The sequence below is a fragment of the Plutella xylostella genome, chromosome 2 (genome assembly GCF_932276165.1).
Source record: "Plutella xylostella chromosome 2, ilPluXylo3.1, whole genome shotgun sequence".
NCBI classification, from domain to species: domain Eukaryota; kingdom Metazoa; phylum Arthropoda; class Insecta; order Lepidoptera; family Plutellidae; genus Plutella; species Plutella xylostella.
Window position 1 is genome coordinate 2,656,616 of NC_063982.1, and position 24,621 is coordinate 2,681,236.

The 24,621-nt window shown below is 35.8% G+C and overlaps 1 protein-coding gene across 5 annotated transcripts in view; it reads left to right on the forward strand.

Moving 5' to 3' along the window:
* The window catches only part of LOC105388771 (PTB domain-containing adapter protein ced-6), a 54,496-nt gene that overhangs the window by 19,541 nt on the left and 10,334 nt on the right, over positions 1–24,621 (forward strand). For 4 of the 5 annotated variants that reach the window (XM_038111813.2, XM_038111807.2, XM_038111816.2 and 1 more), the window contains 2 exons: positions 17,426–17,546; positions 20,158–20,322. In XM_038111813.2, the coding sequence (XP_037967741.2) occupies positions 17,427–17,546; positions 20,158–20,322 (285 nt within the window). In that variant the 5' untranslated portion in view covers position 17,426. Of the gene's footprint in view, positions 1–13,691; positions 13,833–17,425; positions 17,547–20,157; positions 20,323–24,621 lie in introns of those variants that run through there. The other variant, XM_038111803.2, reaches the window with a different exon arrangement.

Genomic DNA, 24,621 nt, shown 5'->3' on the forward strand with positions numbered 1-24,621 from the left:
TATTATTCTGTGGCTATACTAATTTGTTTAACATATCCCCTTAAATTTAGCTTCTCTATAGGTACTTTGTCTTACGGTGAAGGAAAACATCGTGAGGAATTCTGCATATCTATAGATTTAGCACATCTAGATATGTGAACCCACCAACCCGCAGTGGACCAGCGTGGTGGGAAATGGTCCAAGCTTAGGAAGGCAGTTTAGACCTAGGGGATATGCACAAAGGTTCCACTCGAGAGAGCCAGGTGCAGGTACTTACACCCCCACAGAGAATAGAATAGAATAGAATAGAATAGATAGGTACTTTGTTAATCACGTTACTTTTAATATAGATTTAAAAAAAAAAAATATCTCAAAGTCTAGTTTAAAAGTGACCCACCCGCTTTCGGCTCACTATACCTACCCGTTTCTCAACACCCTTCAAATTCCTATGCAAAAAAATATCAGACCAAGGCGCGATGCTATTATTCTGAGTTATTATGAAAGTTAAGGGCGTATACAAGCACGGATAATGTAGAATAGAATAGAATAGAATAGAATAGAATATATCTTTATTGAACACCACAAATTAAAATATAAAAAAGAGAACTTATAAACTAGGAACAATGAACAATAGGCGACCTTATCGCTTAGAGCGATCTCTTACAGGTAACCTTAAACATAAAGAAATAAAAGTAAAGAAAATTTGAGGGCGGTGTACCTACTACCTAACTACTTATAATATAGCTAAATAAACCATACATACCTACTATAGCTACATAAATACTAACATAAGTTACATATTCTAACTAATATACCTACATACCATTATTTACATACATACAAACATACATACATCCTATATATATACAATAATGTAGGGCATATGCCTAGTCTGTCTATGCGCAGAACAGACTTTCATAGCCGCAGCCGGGGCTACAAGTCGAAATTGGAAAGTGGATCGCATTTACAGCCTAATAGTGCGATGAAAGTGTATGTACCTATCTGTCTACCGATTACGACTGCTTTGATTTTTGAAACAAATTTATTTTGTATAAAAAATATATATTTACGTTTGATTCAATGGAATTTACTTTGGGTAGGGACAGTAGTTTGAAGTCTATTATTGTGTGTGTTTGAAAAAAATAAAAAAGGTCTATAAGTAAATATAACAAAAAAATATCCAAAAAACGACTCGACAATTTTATTATAATCCACCCAACGGCAACGTTTCCACTTAAATGCATTGTTATTCAAGATGGCTACATAAACAATTTTTCCTTATTGTTCTTTAATAATAATATAACTTAATGCATTTGGCCTGCATTAAGAAATTGAATTGAACTAAGTAAGATATTATTTTGACAACCACTCAAATGATCAAATATAAGGATAAAAAATAATATTTAAAATTATATAGTAGGTACTTAATTAATGTAAGCAGTTAGGTAAAACATGTTGGCGGAGGTCAATGGCACACACTATAAATAAATGTTGGTAGGTTTGTGATTTTTTAAACGACCTTGCAGTAGTTAAAGATGTCACTCGATCGTATTTATAAGTGCTTACTAGCTGATGATTACTAGTTCTTAGTAGCTGCGTGGAATGCTTTTATGAGTAGGTTACCTACAAATTAAAATCAGAATAGCATAGTAACTGCACTCAATAGAAAACAAGTCCAACTAAATACCAACGGAGTCCCGATCCAAATGTCAAAAAGGCCAAATGACAGTATGGAGGTTAGAAAATGGCGGCGGTTTTGAGGTTAAAAGTGAAAGACTGACTCGCCCCTTTGTGTTATTTCGATCGTGCGAACTGTCGCTTTAGGATTAGGTATCTGGAGGGTTACTCTATACTGACGAAAAACAAGCGAACGAGAGCTCTCGTGCAATCTGCACGTTTAATACAATCCTAACTGTCTGTCTGTTACTCGGGTTCCCCTCATCTCACCGAATCTTTATTGCCCAAAACTCGTTTCGCATAACTCGGAAGGTCTAAACTTTTTTGGTCAAATCATCACTTTGTCCAGACTTATGTGGCATACGACTCGTTTCGCCTAAAACTCTTTTGGTACAATCTTGACACATCTAAATCTCGTTTGCTCAAATTGTTCGTTTAGTTATAATCTTGTTTCCCCTAATATAATCTTAAAAAACAATATAATAAGTAATGTTGTAAATGTACAAATTATGTTTTTTTTCTGCTACATCCCGAAAATCACGATATTGAATGATAAAAATATCGAAAGTGAATGACCATTATAATTATTATTACAAACGGCATTAACCCCCATGGGATCGAAACCTAAAGATAGGTGCGACGACGAGCAAAGCGAGGAGGAGCGTGTTAGGTGCACATGTTCGTCAAAAGCAAAGCGGAGCGCAGCGAACCAGTTTGCGCTATGTAGGGAGACGCTCCATCAAAGTTAAAGACAAACGAATATTGTTATTTTGTATAACCTATGCCATAGCATTATTAGGCTATTCAAGATTTGGCCATACCATTATTATGCTAAACAAGATTATGCGAAATAACTTTTTACTAAACGAGATTTATGCCATACGATTTTCGGCGAAACGAGACTTTGACCAAACAATACTATGCAATACGAGATTAGGCCAAAAAAGGTAGAACCCTGTTACTCTTTCACGCCAAAACTACTGAACGGATTTGAATGAAATTTGGTATACATATGGCCTGAGAAAGACGATAGGCAACTTTTTATCCCGGAATTCTCACGGGAAAACTTTTTAAGGCGAATCGAAATCGGGAACAGCTAGTGAGATATAGTCGTGGCTCGCGTAGCAGCGCTTCGAAACTTAGTTTTACATCAGTATAGAGTGACCCCACAGTCTGTCTGTGGAGGTAAATTGCCTGGGAAAGTAATTTCACTTCTTGTCTAAAATAATCAGCATAAATAGCGGGGTCGCAGAGATTTTAGATAGCTTTTTTCTGAGTGTGCAACACAATTAAATCTTTCTTATATTTTTTCTCAGGTTCAGGAAGTCTTTGAAGACTAACTACAGTATTAATAGTTAAATTTTACATACATACATACATACATGTTATGCTCACGCCTGTCTCCAAGACGGGTAGGCAGACACTATGGACCTCTACGTGCCACGATCCTGACATACTTCTTTCGCTTTCCTAGTTAAATTTTAACTTCGATTTATCTGCTAGATAAACTAAACAATGCCATATTTGCCACTGGTAAAGGTACTCATCGATAAATTAATCTTGACGCAACGAGCAATAAAAAGCGAAAGGATTAATTATTTATCAATATTCAGTTAATTATAATTAACACCATGTTGATACAATAATAATGTAACTCAAAGTCACTGACTTCATTATTTTAGCATGTCGGTGAGTATTTTTTTCTTAGCAAGCACTAACTAGCTCGTACTAGGACCTACATCATTCTCTGACCTAGACACACATTGTTATAGTGTCTCGTCATTTTGCTACTAAGCATGTTCACTACAAGTACCTAGGTATTATAGATTATTTGTGCAGCTTCCAATGCCAACCTTTGTAAAACCAAACATTTGTGAATGCTTCGCTTAAAACCTACCAATAAAGGGTGCTTTGACCCTAAAAAAATAACAACAAGATTGGTAGAGACTATAGTTTGAGTGATTTAAATGGGTCTCATTTGGCAGCTGTATTTTCAAAGCCTAATTAAAAATATAGGTATACAAGTATATTTTCCAAAAGTCCTAACATTAAAATAAAAGGCCTATCTCCATCTATTAATTTAACTCTAAGTAGATCTCCATCTATTAATTTCACTCTAAGTAGGTACCTAGGTACGACCTTAGGCGGGTGACGTGAAGTGGTTGGATGCGGTGAGCGGTGGTAGCTCAGTCGGGTAAGCGCCCGCTTCTCACGCAAGAGATGCGGGTTCGATTCCCGGCGCTGACATGTACCAATGAGTTCTTTTAACTTAAGTACAATGTATACCATCGCTCTTACGGTGAAGGAAAACATCGTGAGGAAACCTGCATATCTAGATTTAGCACATCTAGATATGTGAACCCACCAACCCGCAGTGGACCAGCGTGGTGGGAAATGGTCCAAGCTTAGGAAGGCAGTTTAGACCTTGGGGATATGCACAAAGGTTCCACTCGAGAGAGCCAGGTGCAGGTACTTACACCCCCACAAAGAATAGAATAGAATAGAATAGTGGTTGGATGAGGAAGACCGAGGACCGAGTGTTGTGGCGCTCCTTGGGAGGGGCCTATGTCCAGCAGTGGGTGATTATTGGCTGATGATGATGACCCATGTAGATTGATAGTAAAGCTGTCTGTCTTCACTTCACCCATAAATCATATTTATAAACTTCTCGTTAATCAGATTGATAGCCAGTCATCCTATGACATGATAGTTCTACGTTTTTTGCAGGTTTTTTGTTGTGTTTTCTACATACATAACTACTTAATCATTATCTAGGTACCTACCTAGTTATATATTTATGCTTTTTACCATACCAGTTGACCTTGACGTTCATTTTGGCAACTGTTATTTTTTGTTTAGTGTTTTGTTTTTGTAAACGCCGGTACCGCCTCCATATTGAGTTACCTGTGCAATGGGAAATTACATCATTATAATCATCATTAGATGTTTACAAAAGTTGTTTGCAAAAGTGGTATACTAAGCCGTAAAAGGGTTGCTCAGGGGCTCATTCTGAACAACTTTTGTACTAAGAAATTCATAGCTAGCTAGCCAACCTGTACTCACATGATAGGTCGGCAGCCGTATTGCCGTTTTGGAATAAGTACAATGCACTTAGGGTACACATCTTGAATCTAGATGTGCAAGTTTCCTCACGATGTTGATTTTTACCTTATCATTTTCAGTCAGAAACCTGAATGTTAAGATTGCATTTGGGAATTCCAAGACTTATTTACCCGTTAAGCGTTGAACGAGAGAAATAAGGAAAATCATTTTTTACTATGTTTCTTACCTTAGATTAACGATATACAAATAACTAAGTAAGTAATAACTAAGTAACATAGTGTGTCATATACAAAAACAAAGCAAAAATGTGCATTTTGTTTACTTAGGTACCATCAAACCATTTTAAGTTCAACCATTGTAGATACTTATACTATATAATAATTATAATAAGTCATAAGTCATAAGTCATTTATTCATAATATTACGATAACATGTCAAAATTTGAATACATAATAATATAATAATAATATAATAATAATAATTTTCAATTACCAATAATTAATTACCTTTAGTAGATATAATGTCACAATATAATTATAAGATTATAAAAATAATCATTATTACACAATGTATAAATAAGTTAATAAAATTAATTTAATTAATTTAAATTGAATAAAAGATTAACTAGGTCGAACATTCAATTGATAAATTCGTCAAATCTATAGAACGCTTGCTCGACAAGCCAGCGTTTTAGTGCGGACTTGAACCGATCATGGCTAGGTGCTTCCGTGATGGCAATAGGCAGCTTATTATACACCGCGGGTCCCATGACATGGGTGAGCTTCCCAGACTTGGCCAGCCCGCGGCCCAGGGCCATCAGTTTGTTGGCCCGGCGCGTATTGCGATGGTGCACGTCGCCGTGGGTTTGGTAGGAGTCGTAGTTGTCTCGGACGTACATCGCTACCTGGTAAATCACTATGGAGGGCAGCGTCATGATGCCTAGCGACTTAAAGTACGGCCTCGACGGAGAGATGAGTCTTTAATATGTGGGGACATCTCACACACGGCTATCCGACCCCAAGCTAGGCAGAGCCTGTGTTATGGGTATCGAACAGCTGATATATCTACACAAATACATAGATAGATAAATATTAAACATAAATATCAACACCCAAGACCCGAGTACAAATATCTGTCATTAAACAAATATCTGCCCCAGCCGGGAATCGCACCCGGGACCTTCGGCATAGCAGTCAGGGTCACTAACCACTACGCCATACTACCTATCTAGATAGAACTAATTCAAAATAAGAGCTCAGTGGTAGAATAGGGGTGTTATTTGTCGAGACATCATCAATATTGTCGTCCGCCACCTATTGGTACCTTTAGAGTGGGTTGCACCATTTAACTTTAACTATTACAAACGTCAAATCCCTTGACGAGAGAGATCAATCTTTAAGAGATTTGACGTTTGTTATAGTTAAATTTAAATGGTGCAACCCACCCTTAGTCAGTGTAATGTCAGCCCCTTATTCATAAAAAAGTTACTGGACGCTTTAGCAATTGAACTGTTCTGTCATTCTCCGACAGAGAATAATTTGTTCTTTGACAGAGAGCGACAAAACAGTTCAATAGCTAAAGCGTTCAGTAAGTTTTTTCTGAATAAGGGGGTCAGAGTATCATCATCAGCCAATAATCATCCACTGCTGGACATAGGCCTATCCCAAGGAGCGCCACAACACTCGGTCCTCGGCCTTCCTCATCCAACCACTACCCGCCATCCGCCTAAGGTCGTCAGTCCAGCGGGCAGGAGGGCGTCCCAGTATAGTAGCCTATATTATCTCAGAAATCACTACACAACACTACACTTATGTAGGTACACAACTAGGGTCAATATGTGAGGTCGAGCGACTGACCTATTTGTTGGGGCAATTTTTCAATTGACCACGATATTTGGGCAATAGTAATCTATACATACGGTCACATTCCTACCACCAAAACTAGATACAATAGGTACCCTAACCAACGATAAAACCCCCCGACTTTATCACTAAAAGTCGCGTAACTTTTAAACGTGTAGGGTACCTATACGAAAATAAAATATGGCTAAGAACATTCGGGGTGACATTACCTATGACCCTTAAATACAAATCCAAAATTGGTTGAGCCGTTTAAGAGCCACGCTACTACAGTCAGATACCTACGTTAAACTTGTAACACCCTTCTTAATTGTCAAAGGTTAAAAATATATTTTAAGCGTTCTCGATATAGGAATAATCTATTTAGGTACTTTACTACAAATAGGCAGTGTCCACTCACTGCATAGCATTTATAATTTCATCATGCTTTCGGACCTACATTAATATCCTACCCAGTTTACACATAAAATATCAATATAGTCTCTGTGTCTGGTCAAACATTTATCTAAGCATTATTATAATTAATTCTGTAAACATTATGATAAGCTTTCCTTTGAACTTACAGTACGTATCTACTACTCATTAATCATTAAGTATTGCTTTATCTGACAGAAGTTGTATCTACTGCTTCTATTTTGGAGTTATTGAAAAAAAATGCTGCCTACCAGACTCGTCCACTCAAACAACGAATAGTTAGAGAGGGTCTCCCACGCTACATACCTACCATATGAGAAACATTTATTAATTTATTTATAATAACATATTATTTTTTATGAGAAAGAGGGTAGATAATTTTTACAAGAAATTAGCTATTAGTCGTGATGGCACTACAAATTTGGTTATTATCCTTACCCTCTCGTAAATAAATTACGCACCGCGATTGCCCGACGCATGATTCCCAAGACGATACTGCAACGCAGTTTCGAACGTCTCCTAGTGATGTGCCACGTGCATCGATTATGATTGTGAATATCGATAAATTAACTAGATTGTGTCCATCATAGGTCGACTGTATAATTAGGTCGATAAAATATGCAACTACGCGTAAATTAATTGCGACAATTTGCGACTGTGGCTGGTGTTGAGTAATTAGGTGATGATAACGTTGTTGACCCCATTTTATAACGGATTTGGAGTGCGCGAGGAAATTTGACACCTATTTAATTTGCAACGCATTTGTTATAGACATCGAATATGTGTTATTTAAAATAGTAATAATCTACTAAAAAACTACAATTTTCTCAGTAGATGATGGTGAGACTGTTATTTCTAATTATGTAACAACAATAACAGTTGCAACTTCATACTAAACATTGCTTGTTTAATGAGTTCGTACTTAATTAAAAACCTCAAATTGGGTTAACAATCAAGCAGCAGATTCCACTACGCATACTGCGCGTAAGTATAGTGATTACGGCGAACCGCAAACTTTTTTGTACGCAATTTCCTAACTCTAGCAATATCCTCCGCATCTTTTCGATTTTGTGGGAAATCATGGTAATTATTCTGTTACATGTTTAGCTACAGTGTTTTAGTGTACTTCCTAGATTAGCTCTTAAATTCAAAAGGATTAAATTGAGGTTTTATAAAAGCCGACTATTATATACTTACTCACAAGCAATGACAAAGGTCCACTTACAAAATGTCGACACCAAATGACCCGTTTTTTTAAAACATTTAATTTTGAATTTGATTATTATTAAGATTTAATTGAAATTTTATACTTAATTTAAAAAATGTTAATTGCACTTCAATATTGCAGACACTATAATTACCCTAGACCCTTTCCTTTTAGGACTGAGTAGTTTGGTGCTATATCATTAGAACTTTTCATTTCTCGCGAATGGAACTATAATGATCTGTCGATGGCAAGCCAGATAAATTATTTCCAATAAAGACTCGTAATAAATAATAGCAATAGCAAAAACGACCCCATCCCATGTGATAAAGATCGCAGACATAATTTCTGATCCAGTCGCGAGTCGGTAATAGATAGATAGATAGAATATTCTTTATTTGTACACACACACATAAAAGAAACTTACATAACTTAAATACTATAAACTATGTACAAAAATGGCGGTCTTATCGCTTAAAGCGATTTTTTCAAGACAACCTTAGGGTGGAAGGATATTTTGATTAAAGAGGGGTCAAGTGTACTAAAGAATAATAAAGGAAACATTAAAATAATTATTTAGTTATTATATAAGTCCGTACAAACTAAGTCTATAAACTTAAAGTATCATAATAATAAAGTATCATGCTAAAAAAAAGTATAAAGCTTAAAGTATCATGTTGAAGCTATCAGATAACAGTTAGAAAACACTTTTACTTCGATCGGCGATCGCTCTGCCACTGTGGGCAGTCAAGCGACGCTTGCAGCCAAAGATATTTTAATACTGAACTATAATTATAGATGGAGTGTCAGTATTGGAACTAGCGGACTGTATAAACTGGTAAAAGGGAAAATTGGAGGAAAACACAAGTATTCGTTGTCAACAAAAACGTATTAATGAATCATAATATTTACACTGACGGCTAAAGAAACAATGAAATTAATTATGAAAATTCGAATTATGATGTAAAAAAGAAGCGTAAGTATAGAAAGGTTGAGGTTCCATAACAGTCAGTGAAAAAGAAACGTCTTGACTAATAACACCCCACTACTGCCACTGAGCTCTTGGTTTGAGCTCAAAGGGTTTGTGTTAGTTCGGTTAAAAGCTTTGTGACATTATTCATTGGTACAATGCATTGACAAAGGAATAAAGAGACGACATGGCATATCCACGAAAAAAATGCGCTTACCTAAACTTTGGTTTCAATTAAAATGGCGGCTTTTTTCTTGAAAAATGTAAACAAACAAATTGTTTGACAGCTGAAGTACCTTGTGTTTGGATGTCAATCAACATGGCGACTGGTCGCAATGTTGTAATTTTAGGCAAAGACAAAACTACTGTTGTCCTTTTTTACGTACGATAACACCAATAAGTTAAAAAGAGACGACGATATATTTTTAAGTACCGATTTTTATGCCAGGTCCTCTCTTTATTCCTTTGTCATTGGTACAATGGTTGTCATTAGGTTGAACTTAAAACGATTTGACAGTAACCAAAATGCGGACAGTATTTTGGCTTTCTGTTTGTATATTAGACCATCTTGCTCGTATATTGTTAATCTAAGCTTGCTGCACGGACTGTTGACTTGAAATCAAACTCGCTAGCAACGGCTATGAAGCGGATAATAATTTCGTTGAATATCGAAACAACTTACATACAAATTAAGAGAGTTAAATTATTTTAAGGGCATTATTATGTTGGGAGCTGTGTCATATATACCTACATTTTAGTCTTATGGTCGGGGTTATACCTAATAATGAGTATCCAAGAACTATTATTAGAACTTATTATCTACTTACTCTTAAGTCTATGCCAAATTGCCAATCCAATATTAGTTTAGTCCTCAAAGTTTAATATTTCAGTAATGTTTACAGCATTGTTGCGGAGCGGTTGACATTGCATAATTATCTTTAGTTATTTCTGTATTAGCACAGTTGGTGTTGAACCTGTAAATTGTATTTGTAATCGCATGAGATCTCATACCTCTCAATGAGGTATTGACTTGGTCACGCGATCCTCACTGTAGCCTGGAGGGTTACTCTACATCATTATCATCATCATCAGCCAATAATCATCCACTGCTGGACATAGGCCTCTCCCAAGGCGCGCCACAACACTCGTGTTCGGCCTTCCTCATCCAACCACTACCCGCCACCCGCCTAAGGTAGTCAGTCCAGCGGGCAGGAGGGCGTCCCACGCTGCGTTTGCCTGGTTACTCTACATATACATATTATTATGCACTCACGACTGTAATCCCGGAAGGGGTAGTCAGAGGTGGCACACAAGCGAGCCACCCACTTTTCGCAGCACAATTGTACTCACTATAGGTATAGGTTGCGAGCCATATCGCCGTTTTGGGAATTTTGGGATAAGTACAATGCACTTAGGATACACAGGAAATCTAGATGTGCAGGTTTCCTCACGATGTTTTCCATCACCGTTAGAGCACGTGGTATTATTGTACTTAAACTCCTTAATTGAAAACACAATTGAAAGAATTCATTGGTACAGGCCAGGATTTGAACCCACGACCTCTCAGAGGACGAGGCCTTATCCATTACGCCACCACCGCTCTCTCTCTTGCGTAGCAGCGATCTGAAACTTGGTTTTTTGTCATATAGAGTGGCCCCCTGTGTAATGTATGTAACAAGCCGTATTCTAGTGTCAGTTAGCCTCAGTTAGTACTGACTGGACATCATCATTATTATCATCATCGACTCATGCCTGCAGGAATGAAGGGTAGCAACGGTACGCCGACCTTGGCCCCTTTCATCCACAGGATCCATGAACTGATCATATGCCACTTCAAAGTCATTCTATTCTATTCTCTGCGGGGGTGTAAGTACCTGGCTCTCTCGAGTGAAACCTTTGTGCATATCCCCAAGGTCTAAACTGCCTTCCTAAGCTTGGACCATTTCCCACCACGCTGGTCCAATGCGAGTTGGTGGGTTCACATATCTAGATATGCTAAATCTAGATATGCAGGTTTCCTTACGATGTTTTTCCTGATGGTTTACATTGTACTTAAATTCAAAGAACTCATTGGTACATGTCAGCGCCGGGATTCGAACCCGTATTTCTGGCGTGAGAAGCGGACGCTTTCCCGACTGAGCTACCACCTACCCTCCCTACAAAGTCATGCTGAGTGTTAGATCTGTTGCAATCTTCTTGTCATTTCGTTTAAATAATCTTTACTTATATATTTATAAAACATTGCATTTCAAATGCAATTATTATATGAATAGGGTGATGTTCATAAAACGTTTTATGCCTTTCCATATTGCCACTTACGAACGCTGTCAGAATAATCTAATCTTATACAAAAGCTGCCACCCAAACAAAGCATAAATAAACACAACGGTCCTTTGTTTCAACATTCCATACATTTTCCATACATGACTCAACTCAAGCCCTCTGTACTAGGGAGCACTAATGACAACACCGAAGTGGCAGTTACTAATTGTCGACATACACACGGCGGCTTTTGTCCCAAGTGCATTTATTATGCAGCGAACGTAACCGGTAGTGTATTTTAAATATGCAAAGCATACGTTATTGCGGAGCGGAGTTGGCTACGTTGACCTTATTTTGTATTCTGTCATTTGATCCCAACAAAATTTTGTTTGGCGCTTTCCATGTAGTACCACGTTAGTACTTATATTTTGATCGAATATGTCAGTAAACACACAGTTTGAATTGTATCCTGATTTACCATGTGTATATTTTTATCGATAGATTTAAAATGAAACTCGTATTTTATACAAATTATATTGCAGAAACTTCTCGCTTCTTTGTCCACAGTAAGTAAGTACACATTTATTTAATATGCAGGAAACGCTGTATCTAGAGGGAAACTTGTTATTAAACAAGATAAGTTTTATTGTTTGTTTAATTAGCCGCTACTCACTCGGGTCTGTATCTTCCCTCTTTAAACATCTTAATCTCACGTAAGTTTTACCACCCACAAAATAACGCCATCTCTTATTGAAAACATTCTTATTAGATTTCTTATTACTTACGTAGGTTCTCTGTATATACGAAAATCTTTCCTCAACTAAAGTCGATTAAGTTTTTCTGATACTTAAGTAGAAGAATAAGAAGTTATTTTAATGTGGTACAAAGGTTATGCATTTAAAAATATATCTCTAAAATAAGAAGTGATCTTGGCACATTGTACCTCATTTATAAATGGACGTAGCACTGTTTGTAAATAAATACTGATGCTCCTTAAAATATATCATAACGAGTGTAAATACCTAATGAGTATAATTTATACTATCATAGATGTTATGCTCCTTGAAAATAAAATCATAACTACTACTTATTTAAAAAAAAATATATTATTGACTGTAATATATATTTTTTTAAAGTAGGTAAAACTATTTCTAGAATAGCTATTTTTCTTCTTTTTTCAAATTTCTAAACTGCAAAGGAACTCGGCTAACAGTTTCTGCGCCGAGATCGCAGTGACCCAGTCGGTCAGATGTGTGCGCGTGTACAGTTATGCAAGTCTGCTAGTGTTGTCGTGATTATCGATACATCTATGTGTGAGTGGAAACTTAACTTTAACCGGTTTAATCCCGTAAAATCCAAAAACAATAGAAAATTCTTGTGTTTTGGCCGATATCGCGACTACGGAACGTTAAAGGTTAATAACTGCAGCAGCTATCATCAAACATACTTACCAGGTCCACCACCGACAAACGTCTGTCAGATTCATGCTAGTTACGCCAGATTTTACATATTATGAGCAATGCGGCTTAAGACACTCCTTAAGGTGACGATTGTTAAGGTCCCCCCCGGTATGGTACCCCGTTGTATGTAACTTACAGTTTTAGGCAATCTAGTCATTTAGGACTAAGGTCATAGCAGACAAGTTGAGGAAGTCCGAAGACAGAGTGGGGATGTATTATGATAATGATTACAAATAAGCTATTGTGTATATCAACAACATCTCAAAATCATTTACTAATCAAAATTAAAGTACTTATCTCAACCTGCCTGTAAAAACACTCTTATAATCTACACATTTGCACAAAAATAACAATTATCTATAAATAGACTTAACTAAGAGCATCGTATCCTTACTTTATATTATAAATGCGAAAGTAACTGTGTCTGTCTGTCTGTTACTCTTTCACGCCAAAACTACTGAACGGATTTGAATGAAATTTGGTATACATACGGTCTAGATCCTGGGAAAAAACATAGGCTACTTTTTATCCCGGAATTCCCACGGGAAAACTTTTTAAGGCGAAGCGAAGCGCGCGGGAATAGCTAGTAATAAATAAATTATCGGTTGTCTATTCGCTACCGTGTTACCCCATCACTACTCTCTGTGAGTGTGAATGAAAGAACTGGTCTTTGCGTGTGTGAGTGAGACGCTCCGTATCAGCCCGTACTTAGTACGAAACCAGACGCCTTTTCTAAATTGGATAAAGATGTAAGTCGCTTACGACACTCAAGCGGTTTTACTCCGTGTTATTAACACGCTAGAGTGTTTTTCCGAAGTGGGGATCGACTTGATGGGTCCAGTTAGGTCTTCAAAACATTCTTCGCGTCGGAGTTGATGTGGTTTAGCAGTTTGTTTTGATACGATGACGATACGCGAACTAAAAATGGTGGCTGACAATTTTGGGTATGTTTTTTTTGTTTACATGGTTCGTTTACGTTCATACTTGTCTGTATCGATATATTATTATGTTTGAGCTTTAATTTTTATAACACGGTAACTACTTACTAAGTTCCTCATGGTAAGTAATAGTTAAAAATGAAAAAATCGGATCAAACTTACTGGCATGAAGGATTAATAAGAGGATCATCGGAAAATTTTAAGATTCCAATGCAATTTACACGAGAACACGAGATCAATTAAAGTAAGTAACTACTTACCCATGTAGGTAGGTATGTGTAAGTAAACGGTAATAAGTAATTCATAAATCGCATAATAAATGCATTTACAAACTCAACGTAACTTAATTCTTACATTAAAGCCAATATTATATTGATTAGATGCTGTATGGTGCATGGGTATTTTAAGATATTCAATAATATTCATTCGTCAACCACCTACCTACTTAACGGCAAGGTTGATATTAGGGCATGCAATACCGCAATACCGGTATTCGTAATACCGGTATTAGGGACAAAATTCACGTTTTTTTCAATACCGGTATTGAAAGTTAATACCGGTATTGAAGTAATACCGGAATTGGACTTTTTTAGGCTATAATAAAGCGATTAAGATATAGTATTCCTATGTACTGTGAAAGCGCACTTGTTTCCAACCGTTTGATGCAGTTTTCGGCCGTTTGATATCTACTGTTGTCCATGCGTAAACGGACACTGGATGTAAAAATAATAATTTATTGTAAAATTTAAACTCTAATACTCAATTCTCGTAAAAATCTATTACAAAATACTGAATTTCATTGCTTTTTCTCGTTTTATTTTGACCTATACGACTTTAATCACAATATATGCCATTTATTACTTGAAATCTAATACCGGTATTAATACCGGGATCCCGGTATTGAGTTGCAATACCGGAACTCAATACCGGTATTGAAAATAGTTCCGGTATTGCATGCCCTAGTTGATATGCCAGTTAGATGGCGGCCCAAGGTTTTTAGTTCATTCAAATTATAGTATCCGCGTTCATCAGTATATCGAATGTAAGTAGCATAATCATAATCGATCGATTGAAATAAATGTCGATAAGGTGTGCTCCCTTCACTACCCTACATAACACCTTTCTTTTATGCTTAGAATAATTATGTCGTTCCCATCCCGAGTAAGTACTTTTTATTAATGATGGTAAAAATAGATGAATTAATAGAAATTAAGATAAATATATAAATATGTGGGGACATCTCACTCACGGCCTTCTGACCCCAAGCTAGGCAGAACCTGTGTTATAGGTGTTGGACAGCTGATATATCTACACAAATACCTACATAGATACTAAATATAAATATCAACACCCAAGACCCGAGTACAAATATGTGTCTTTAAACAAATATCTATCTGCCCCAGCCGGGAATCGAACCCGGGACCTTCGGCATAGCAGTCAGGGTCACTAACCACTACACCATTCAGCCGTCTATAAGTATATCTACACACAAAACACACCTAAATATACCTGAGTACCCTATTTTATCAGTAGATCCGCATATCTTACAAATCGTGATTTGCAAACACGACCTTAACTGATAAATCTAGACAAATACAAGAGGTGTAGGCTACCTAGGTACCTATTATGTGTAGGAAACGTACTTTTATTATACCTCCTTTCGTACACCTTCAAAGTGTAAAAAAAACATTATAAGTACACAGTAAACTAAGTCTACAGTAAAGTTTTTTTTCCTTTGTTGAAAAGGATAATAATAATCTATGGATGTCGCATTTAGAAACGTTTTCTCTAGAGCTTTTTTAGTATAGGGTACGAAAGAAATTCATCGACGAATTCACGATGGATGTCAAGATATCAATGACAAATTAAAAAATAATGCATTTATCTGAAAAATTCGAAGGGTAAAAGTGGGCATTATGGTTATATCAAGTTAGAAAAAAAACACACTCACGCCTTGTACTAATGTACTCCCTTGCGGGGTAGGCAGAGGTGCATTGCTGCACCACTTTTCGCCAGAGTGTTATGTTAGTCCCAATGTAATAGGGGGCGGGCTTAAGTTAGGTACGATTTATATTGAGTTTTATAACTCAGATCGAGTGGGCAACCATATTTATCAGTGGTCTTTGTCTATGGCGCCCAACTTAGGTATGTTGTCTAACATAACACCCTGTATAATCTTTAAATGTCTACAATAAGGATAAAACCGGTAAACCTAACAACGTGAGCTAAATAATTAAAATGTGACGCACATCACATCCTTACCTGTACCTAGGTATCTAATTAATTAAAGAAACATCTGCCAATATTTTAGCAAGTATAATTTGAAAATACACTTCTTGTTGTGGTCAGTAGGTAATTATTATTGGTATTTTAAGTAGGTACTGTTCATGAGGATTTAGAATAGGTATGACTATGTACTTGAGGTTTTATCAAATTCTCACATACAGCGTAGATTATAAGTTCAACATAGTATTTTATCATCCAAAAGATGGCCAAACAACGATTAGTTCATCACCATTAATTTATAAATTACGAAAAAAAACTTACACTTACAAAATTATAAAATTGAATAAAGACAGAAAGACTTGAAAATACATGTTCGAAAAAACTGTAAAAAATATAGGACTTTTTATCAAATAACTACATGATTATGAAGTAAGCAGGTATTTATTTATTTATTTATTTATTTATATATAAGGTTACACCAACAGGATATCATACATAAAGGTTTTAATATTATTTTATATAATAATTGTTATATCAAGTTAGAAAATCAACTTAGACTTACAACTAGGTATTGTCGAAACTCGATTACTTAATAAAATAACTAAGCATAATAAAAATACCCATTCATAATATAACATCTGGAAAAATGCTAAGAATTTGTTTTCTTCGTGGTGGTCTTATAAATGTTATGTCTATATGTCTTATAAATGTAATGTTACACAAGTTAAAATATTCCATTCTGCATTTTTCCAAGACATGACAATGCAACGTGGTCTATGGAATGTGTGGGTACTCTTTGCACATTTATAAATATTTTCCATGAGGATAACATATTGATTTTCATAGGATGGATTATGGATAACATAATATTCATTTTAATATTATAGATTATGATAGCGTTATATTTCTATTTAAATATCTATATACATGATATGAGCCTCCTTTAAGACGGACGGCACATAATCTCCACGCTTGGTAGGTGGGTTGGAGACATCACACCACATATGACAAGCATTTAAGTCCCAAGTACAAATATATCTGCACGGGCTAGGATAGAACCTGGGGTCTTCGGCATAGTTGACACGAACCACTATAATAATAATAATATATACTACAGATTTATTCACTAATTATGAAGTAGTCAGTTAGCTTAAATATTACATATTAAACACTACATATTCTTTTGTATAATTTCTCTCCTCCGAGGTAATCTGGAAGAAATTACTCTTAGTAATAAGGCCGCCATTTGTACCGCCTCTATGTTGCCCATATTCTATTGTAATTTATGCGTTTGTGTACAATAGAGAATGATCTATATCTACATATGGTGAAAAGTGAACATCCTGTATAATGTGTCTCTATGTTGTCCTCAGAATGTCGACCCTGCTGTTCTGGCAGGGGCGCGGGAAGGGGGCCAACGGGGCGCCCCACGGCAGGAACTGGATCCACGCCCCCGACGCCCTCGTGAAGGGCCACGTCGCCTACCTCGTCAAGGTACGTTGCCTACCCTTCGAGGGAGTTGGGAGTTCTTAACGTGTAGACGAAAAACATTTTAGCTAGACTACGGTTTGATACTGTGGACTAGTTATTATTCTGCATGTGCTGTGGAGAAAGGATAGTCAGTTTAAAATTTTAGCAAGAGCTGTTCCATATATTTTGGATTAGTTAGTTCTCTTTTCATGCAAGACCCAGGTACGAAATAAGTTAATCTTGTATACGTTAATAAATATAATATCAACGATCGAAAGGCAAAAATACCTACTTAGCGAAATTTTTATTCAACAATGAGTTCTACAGGGTAGTATACTAATACTTAGCCTTATCATTAATATAATATGATGCACACGTATGTTTATTTATTTATTTAAATAAGGAACACCAGCAGCAGTATGTTTCGGATTAGTGTACTCTTTTGGCATCACCCTGTATATCTTGTTGAACGCGGTAAATATCCAGTAATGTATAGCACTTAGGTATTGTCGAATAATAATTTAGTAATTTTGCCTTTCCACCGTCGATATAGTTGCAGATTCCCAGTGCAAAGATTGATTTAGGCTTGTATGTAAATATGTAAAGGATCTGTTTTAAAATAAATAGAAAAACATAAACATTGCAACTGATAAGATAATAAAAACACGTGTATAAAAACCAATACGCCCCTTAACACAATAATGAGGCGTATATTGTCTCGTTTTACGTATATTCGATAAAACCAATCATAAATTATGACTAAGTATTACCATTATTGCATATCATTACAATGAACTCTTTTAAATAAATACATTGAACCTCAGTAAGTATAATATAAACTAACCTAACCCTACTTACCAGCTATTTGCAGATATTTTTTTACAGCTACAATGAAATACTTATACCTATACCCTTACTAGCTACCTACATCTTTGTTTAACACGTCAATCTTATATACCTTCTCTTCTTTGGACGAGGTTAAATACAGCAGTTTTGCAAAGCTGCAAACAATAGACAGTTTTTCACACCATGCTAAGATAAAATTGTGGATAATTATTCAGACATACTTAAAAGTGATAGCTAATTACAGCCTTGTGCTAATAGAATTGAATTCGACTGCCTTCTAAGCGAAATACTTTAAAAGTTTACTCTTATAACATTCCACCCTGTACTGTTTAGATATAAGGACAGACAACATTGTCACTTTGCAATGCCCAATATGGGTAATCAGCCCAGTATTAAGCACATCCCTATATTTAATATCTAATGTACACTTGATTGAAATAAATATTTTGTTTTTGATTTTGATACTGTACTGTAAACCTTGGATTTATCTTGATTACCTTCTTACTGAAATATTTTCTTTTTACTGACTGACATAATAAATTAATTTTCAATAGTAAAAAAAATCAATTTAAGACCGTATCAAAGCATCGCCGGCGACATACATAACATCTGCTGGTCTTGTAATGGGTACATTGACCTACCCCATTTTGTTCAATGATTTTGCCGAATCATATTCTATCAGCTCACGTGCAGTAACAACCTATGTATATACTTAAAAGTAATTAAAATCTGCTTAAACAAAACAAAATGGCGGATTTTAGTAAAACGGTCAAGGTGTGCGAATATTATACTCGCGTGTTGAGTATAATATTTGTGTATCTTTGTGCGTTGCGTGCTGGGGCGAACGTGATGGTAATATTAGATAAATGTTACATAATCGGTTTTGTTGTTTGATATCTTCACACAGTATTTTTTATATTTTTGAAACTTGTATAATGTTTGAATTTTACATAAAATATGGATAGTCATTTTACTCTTCTTTAGGAACATACATTAGAGTCGGTGATCTAGCACTGTTTGTAGAACCTGAACTTACAGTTTTAAAAAAATATATAAAAATTCCCGCACTGGGCCGATATTAGGTCACCTTACCTTTCAACAGCCCAACTGCCTTTATTTTTCATACTTTCAAGTTTCACCTTATCGTAGATGCTCATTTCGTTCAGCCCCCACGTCTCACTTACTTAATTCTAGAAGAGGTACCTATTATGCGTCTACTATACTTGCTCTTCAGTTGGTCTATAAACTACATAACGTTTTCTTGGTCTATTCTATTCTATTCTATTCTCATAGGGGGTGAAGTTCCTGTACGTGGCTCTCTCGAGTGGAACCTTTGTACATATCCCCTTGATTTCAGCTCAGCCAGCCTAGCTCCCGAGTAAACTGGAGTAGCAGGCCTGAGTGTTGCAATAATTTCTTGGTCTTTAAAGTTTAAAGACTCTTTGTGTGAGTTGCAGAAAGTAACTTTACACTAATGTCGACCTTAAAATATGAATTGCTGTCTTTCTTTGACAGTATACAGGCAGAAAGAGATGGACATAGATTTAATCACGATTTAATGACGACATTAGTGTAAAGTTCCTTTCAGCAAATCCGCATTTATTGCACACAAACAGAAACTGTTTCACAAAAATAATTATGATAGAAAAGAAATACTTAGCACAATCGGCCTTATTAATAAAAGAAAGCTCTTACAGAGTAACAGACAGACAACCACCAACAAAATATTAAATTTACAATTTTTAAGTAGGTAAGTAAGTTATTAAAATATATTTTTTAAACATTCCAGTTCCTCGGCTGCACGCACGTAGACCAGCCCAAAGGCATCGAAGTCGTGAAGGACGCGATCAAGAAGCTGCAGTTCACGCAGCTGCTCAAGAAGTCGGAGACCAAGGACGCGGCGAAATGCAAGAAGGTGGAGATCACGATCTCGGTGGACGGGGTCGCTATACAGGTGAGTTTCAATTACTTTTTCAGTTGTTCCTAAGTAAAAAAAAAGATATAAAGTTTTTTTTTTAAAAAAAGGTAAACATATGGTTGTTTTCACTTGGTTTTCACAGACATAATAATGTACAGTGCGACAAACTTATCTGTTCCGGTGAGAGCGAATTAAATTAATCCATATCTCATTACTTACTAATGAATTATATATTGTTATAGATTAAATGGGATAATTATAACCGCAAGGGTGAAAACCACTACGAGCAAACTTAAAATATTTTAAAATGAAGAAATATTAGACATTTACGTGAGCTCTCACCGGAACAGATAAGTTTGTGGCACTGTACTGCGTGTGTCAAAAGGTTGATGATCATATGTTCTGAGAATTTGACAGCGACCACAGACTCTCAAACTGTAGGTAATTTGTGAATGTTAAAGTCGTCATGTAATATTGTTATAAAGGGCCGTTTTGACACCTACAAAAAATTGCATTTTACTATTTTAGATACTTGAACTTGGATAAGGGTAAAAATTTATAATATTAAATAATGGTATTTTATAAATACTTAGGTACACATTGTACACTAATAATAACAAACAATGTCTTAATTAGATAATAGCCTATATGCATAGTTATTTTTTTAATACAATTTATACTCTAATGAATACCTAAATTGGTTTTCTATTTCCACAACGGAAAGAACATCCGTTCAGTATCTTGTATTCTTATCTTTACTACCATTCCATTCATACATTACTGGCAATGGGAGATTTTCAACCATAGACAAAAACCGATTACAGATGGCGCTAGTAAAACTTCATACTGAACAGCACTGCATTTTTTTTTAGCCGGCATGGATTCCAGTCCTCTCAGCCAATACAAAAACCCAATGGATGTGAAGTGAATTCAACCATATGCAATACCTAGCTGTTATATTATGCATAATATTAAGTGTTAACTAGTTTAAGACAGTTTTTTACCATTTTTGACATCTTCCGTCCCCTCAGAAGAATGCAGCTCATAAAAAACGACAGGCCGGATGCCATCTATTGGTCGATTTTGGAACCTTTAAATGTCAAAAGAAAATCTCCCATTCATCATTATGTGTATAGACAATATTCATACTTGGAAACTACTGAGTTCATTGATAGCTAACCATTAATAAGTGCTTATCATTCATTTGGCATATGAGCAAAAATATAATAAAAAATAATTTACTTACCTACAGAAATTAAAACAATATTATCTACATGTGAATGTGTATTTTTCACATTATGATTTGATTTATGTTCATCATGGAAATAATAATTTCAACTCTGGAAGCTAATTTATTTTAAATGCAATGTTTTTGCTCTATTCAGTGAGTTATTGTCAGACATATACAAAGTTGTATGAAAACAATTTTTTATTATGGAGCATTGACTATATTGATATATATACCTAATTATAAAATTTACACGCCTTGTACTAATGTACTCCCTTGCGGGGTAGGCAGAGGTGCATTGCTGCACCCACTTTTCGCCAGAGTGTTATGTTAGTCCCAATGTAATAGGGGGCGGGCCTATTGCCATTTAACGGGCACATCCAAGACCTGAGAACAAATATCTGTGTTTAAACAAATATCTGCCCCAGCCGGGAATCGAACCCGGGACCATCGGCTCAGTAGTCAGGGTCACTAACCACTACGCCATTCGGTCGTCTAAAGTGGTAAGTACTATACTATGCTATAAGTACTATACGTGCTACTATACAATGTTTGCACCACCCTGTGTATATTTTTGTGTCTGTAGGTCAATCGCAATTAAACATGGATTGAACAATAAGCTATTTTCTGCAGGCAATATGGAGATCAGTGTGTCGTGTGTAAAACAGATAAAATTTCAGCTGTACTAGCCCAAATATTAGGTATAAATACATTTATGTATGTAAGTATAAATAAATAAATAAATAAATATGTGGGGACATCTCACACACGGCCATCCGACCCCAAGCTAGGCAGAACCTGTGTTATGGGTGTCGGACAGCTGATATATCTACACAAATACATAGATAGATAGATACTAAATATAAATCTATTCTTTTTGGTATATTGTGTACTAAATTAATCAGGCTGTATACACATAAGTTTGGTGCTAATACTAGAACTAAGCTGTAACCCAGTCATTATTGTATTGCCTTGTATATAGCACTGTTTTGTGTATCAATAAATAAATAAATAAATAAATATCAACACCCAAGACCCGAGTACAAATATCTGTCTTTAAACAAATATCTGCCCCAGCCGGGAATCGAACCCGGGACCTTCGGCTCAGTAGTCAGGGTCACTAACCACTACGCCATTCGGTCGTCAGTATAGGATAGGTAGATAAAAAATTGGGTTCTACCTTTTTTGGCATAAGATTTATTTGCCTAATCTCGTATTGCATAGTAACGTTTGGTCAAAGTCTCGTTACGCCGAAAATCGTATGGCATAAATCTCGTTTAGTAAAATGTTATTTCGCCTAACATTGTTTAGCCTAATAATGGTATGGCCAAATCTTGAATAGCCTAATAATGCTATGGCATAGGTTTATTAGGTTTATACAAAGTAATAATATTCGTTTGGCTTTAACTTTGACGGAGCGTCTCTCTACATAGCGCAAACTGGTGCCTTGTATTGTTTCCGCTGTTTGGAAAACGCTCCGCTCCGCTTCGCTGCGCTCCGCTTTGGTTTTGATGAACATGTGCACCTAACACGCTCCTCCTCGCTTTGCTCGTCGTCGCACCTATTTTTAGGTTTCGATCTCATGGGGTTTGTAATAATTATATTGGTCGTAAACTTTCGATTTTTTGATCATAAAATATCGTGATTTTCGGGATGTAGGAGAAAAATACCACAATTTGTACATTTATACTACGTACTTAATACATTATTTATTAAGATAACATTACGAGAAACAAGATTATACATAGGTATAGACGAACATAAATTTGAGCAAACGAAACTTAGGTGTTTAAAGATTGTGCCTAAAGAGTTTTAGACGAAACGAGCCTTATGCCACATAAGTCTTGGCAAAGTGATGGTTCGGCCAAAAAAGTTTAGACCATACGAGTTATGCGAAATGAGTTTTGGTCAATAAAGATTATGCGAGATGAGCGGAACCCAAAAAATTGCTATGATGTTACGTGATTGTTAAAAATTCAATGCGAAACAGTTAAACCATCAAGCACGCATGCAACCTCTGACGCCACGCGCACAATATCATTAGATAATAGTCAAATTATTATTTAACTCACGCACAAATAATAAATCGGTTACACAAATATAGCAACACCGGAATTGCTTTCTAGACAAGCGGCTCTCAAACTTTTGTAATTTAGCAATAGCTTTCTGAAAGAACTAAAAACTATCAAAATTATGTTATTTGTTAAGTCACGCTGTTGGATTTGTGAATTAAAAAATTAAAAAATCTTAGCGTTCCTAATGCTTTCATACTTAAATTACCTTTTTATTTGTATTCACTGGAGTTCTGAAATGGATGCTCAGGTGTATGCAATTCTGATTTAGGATTTGATGAATTACCTGCCTTGTCGGTATCTGCAGAAAAATATTCCGTACACTGTGTATAACATGTATAGGATATAACAATTTACCCAACCCATACAATGATGAGTGATGACCTCTATAATTATTTGTGAAGTTTTTGAGTACTCGTATTTTTTCTCCGTTTTTAACAATTCATTCACGATTCTAGACCATGGTGTCAGTGGTGTATACTTATATGGCGCGCATAATATTACCATCAACCGTTGCGTTTGCATAATTACGTAATATTATGTGGTTTGTCCGTCAGTTCTGGCCGACACCTCTTTCCGACCTACGACGTTACGTGAAATTGTAATTTTTTGCATAATTCTGCCTAAACACTGTCGTGTGACGTAAAAGTAGGATTTAATGACGTTTTTAATGTTTGTCAAATAGTTTACGAATAAGGTGCCTCATTTTTCTTTCTAACGTGTCTTCTCTTCTGTCGGTAGTAATTTAGTTGTTCTATTTTTTATGTAACAATTCAACTTAACTTTTACATAAATATAATGAATTAAATTCATAACACTTATTACTTATTTTGTTATTTATTACTATCTGTCTATTACTGTATTCAATTATAGTTAGCTATTGCCTAGTAGCTTGTGTAATTATTATTTTTATTACGAACCTATAAACCCAAAGGTACTTTGTATGCAACTTTGTACAAGTTGCATACAGCGTTATATAAATCGTAAATAATGCAAATTTGCCTTGCCAAGAAGAAAATACTAGCAGTAAGTAAA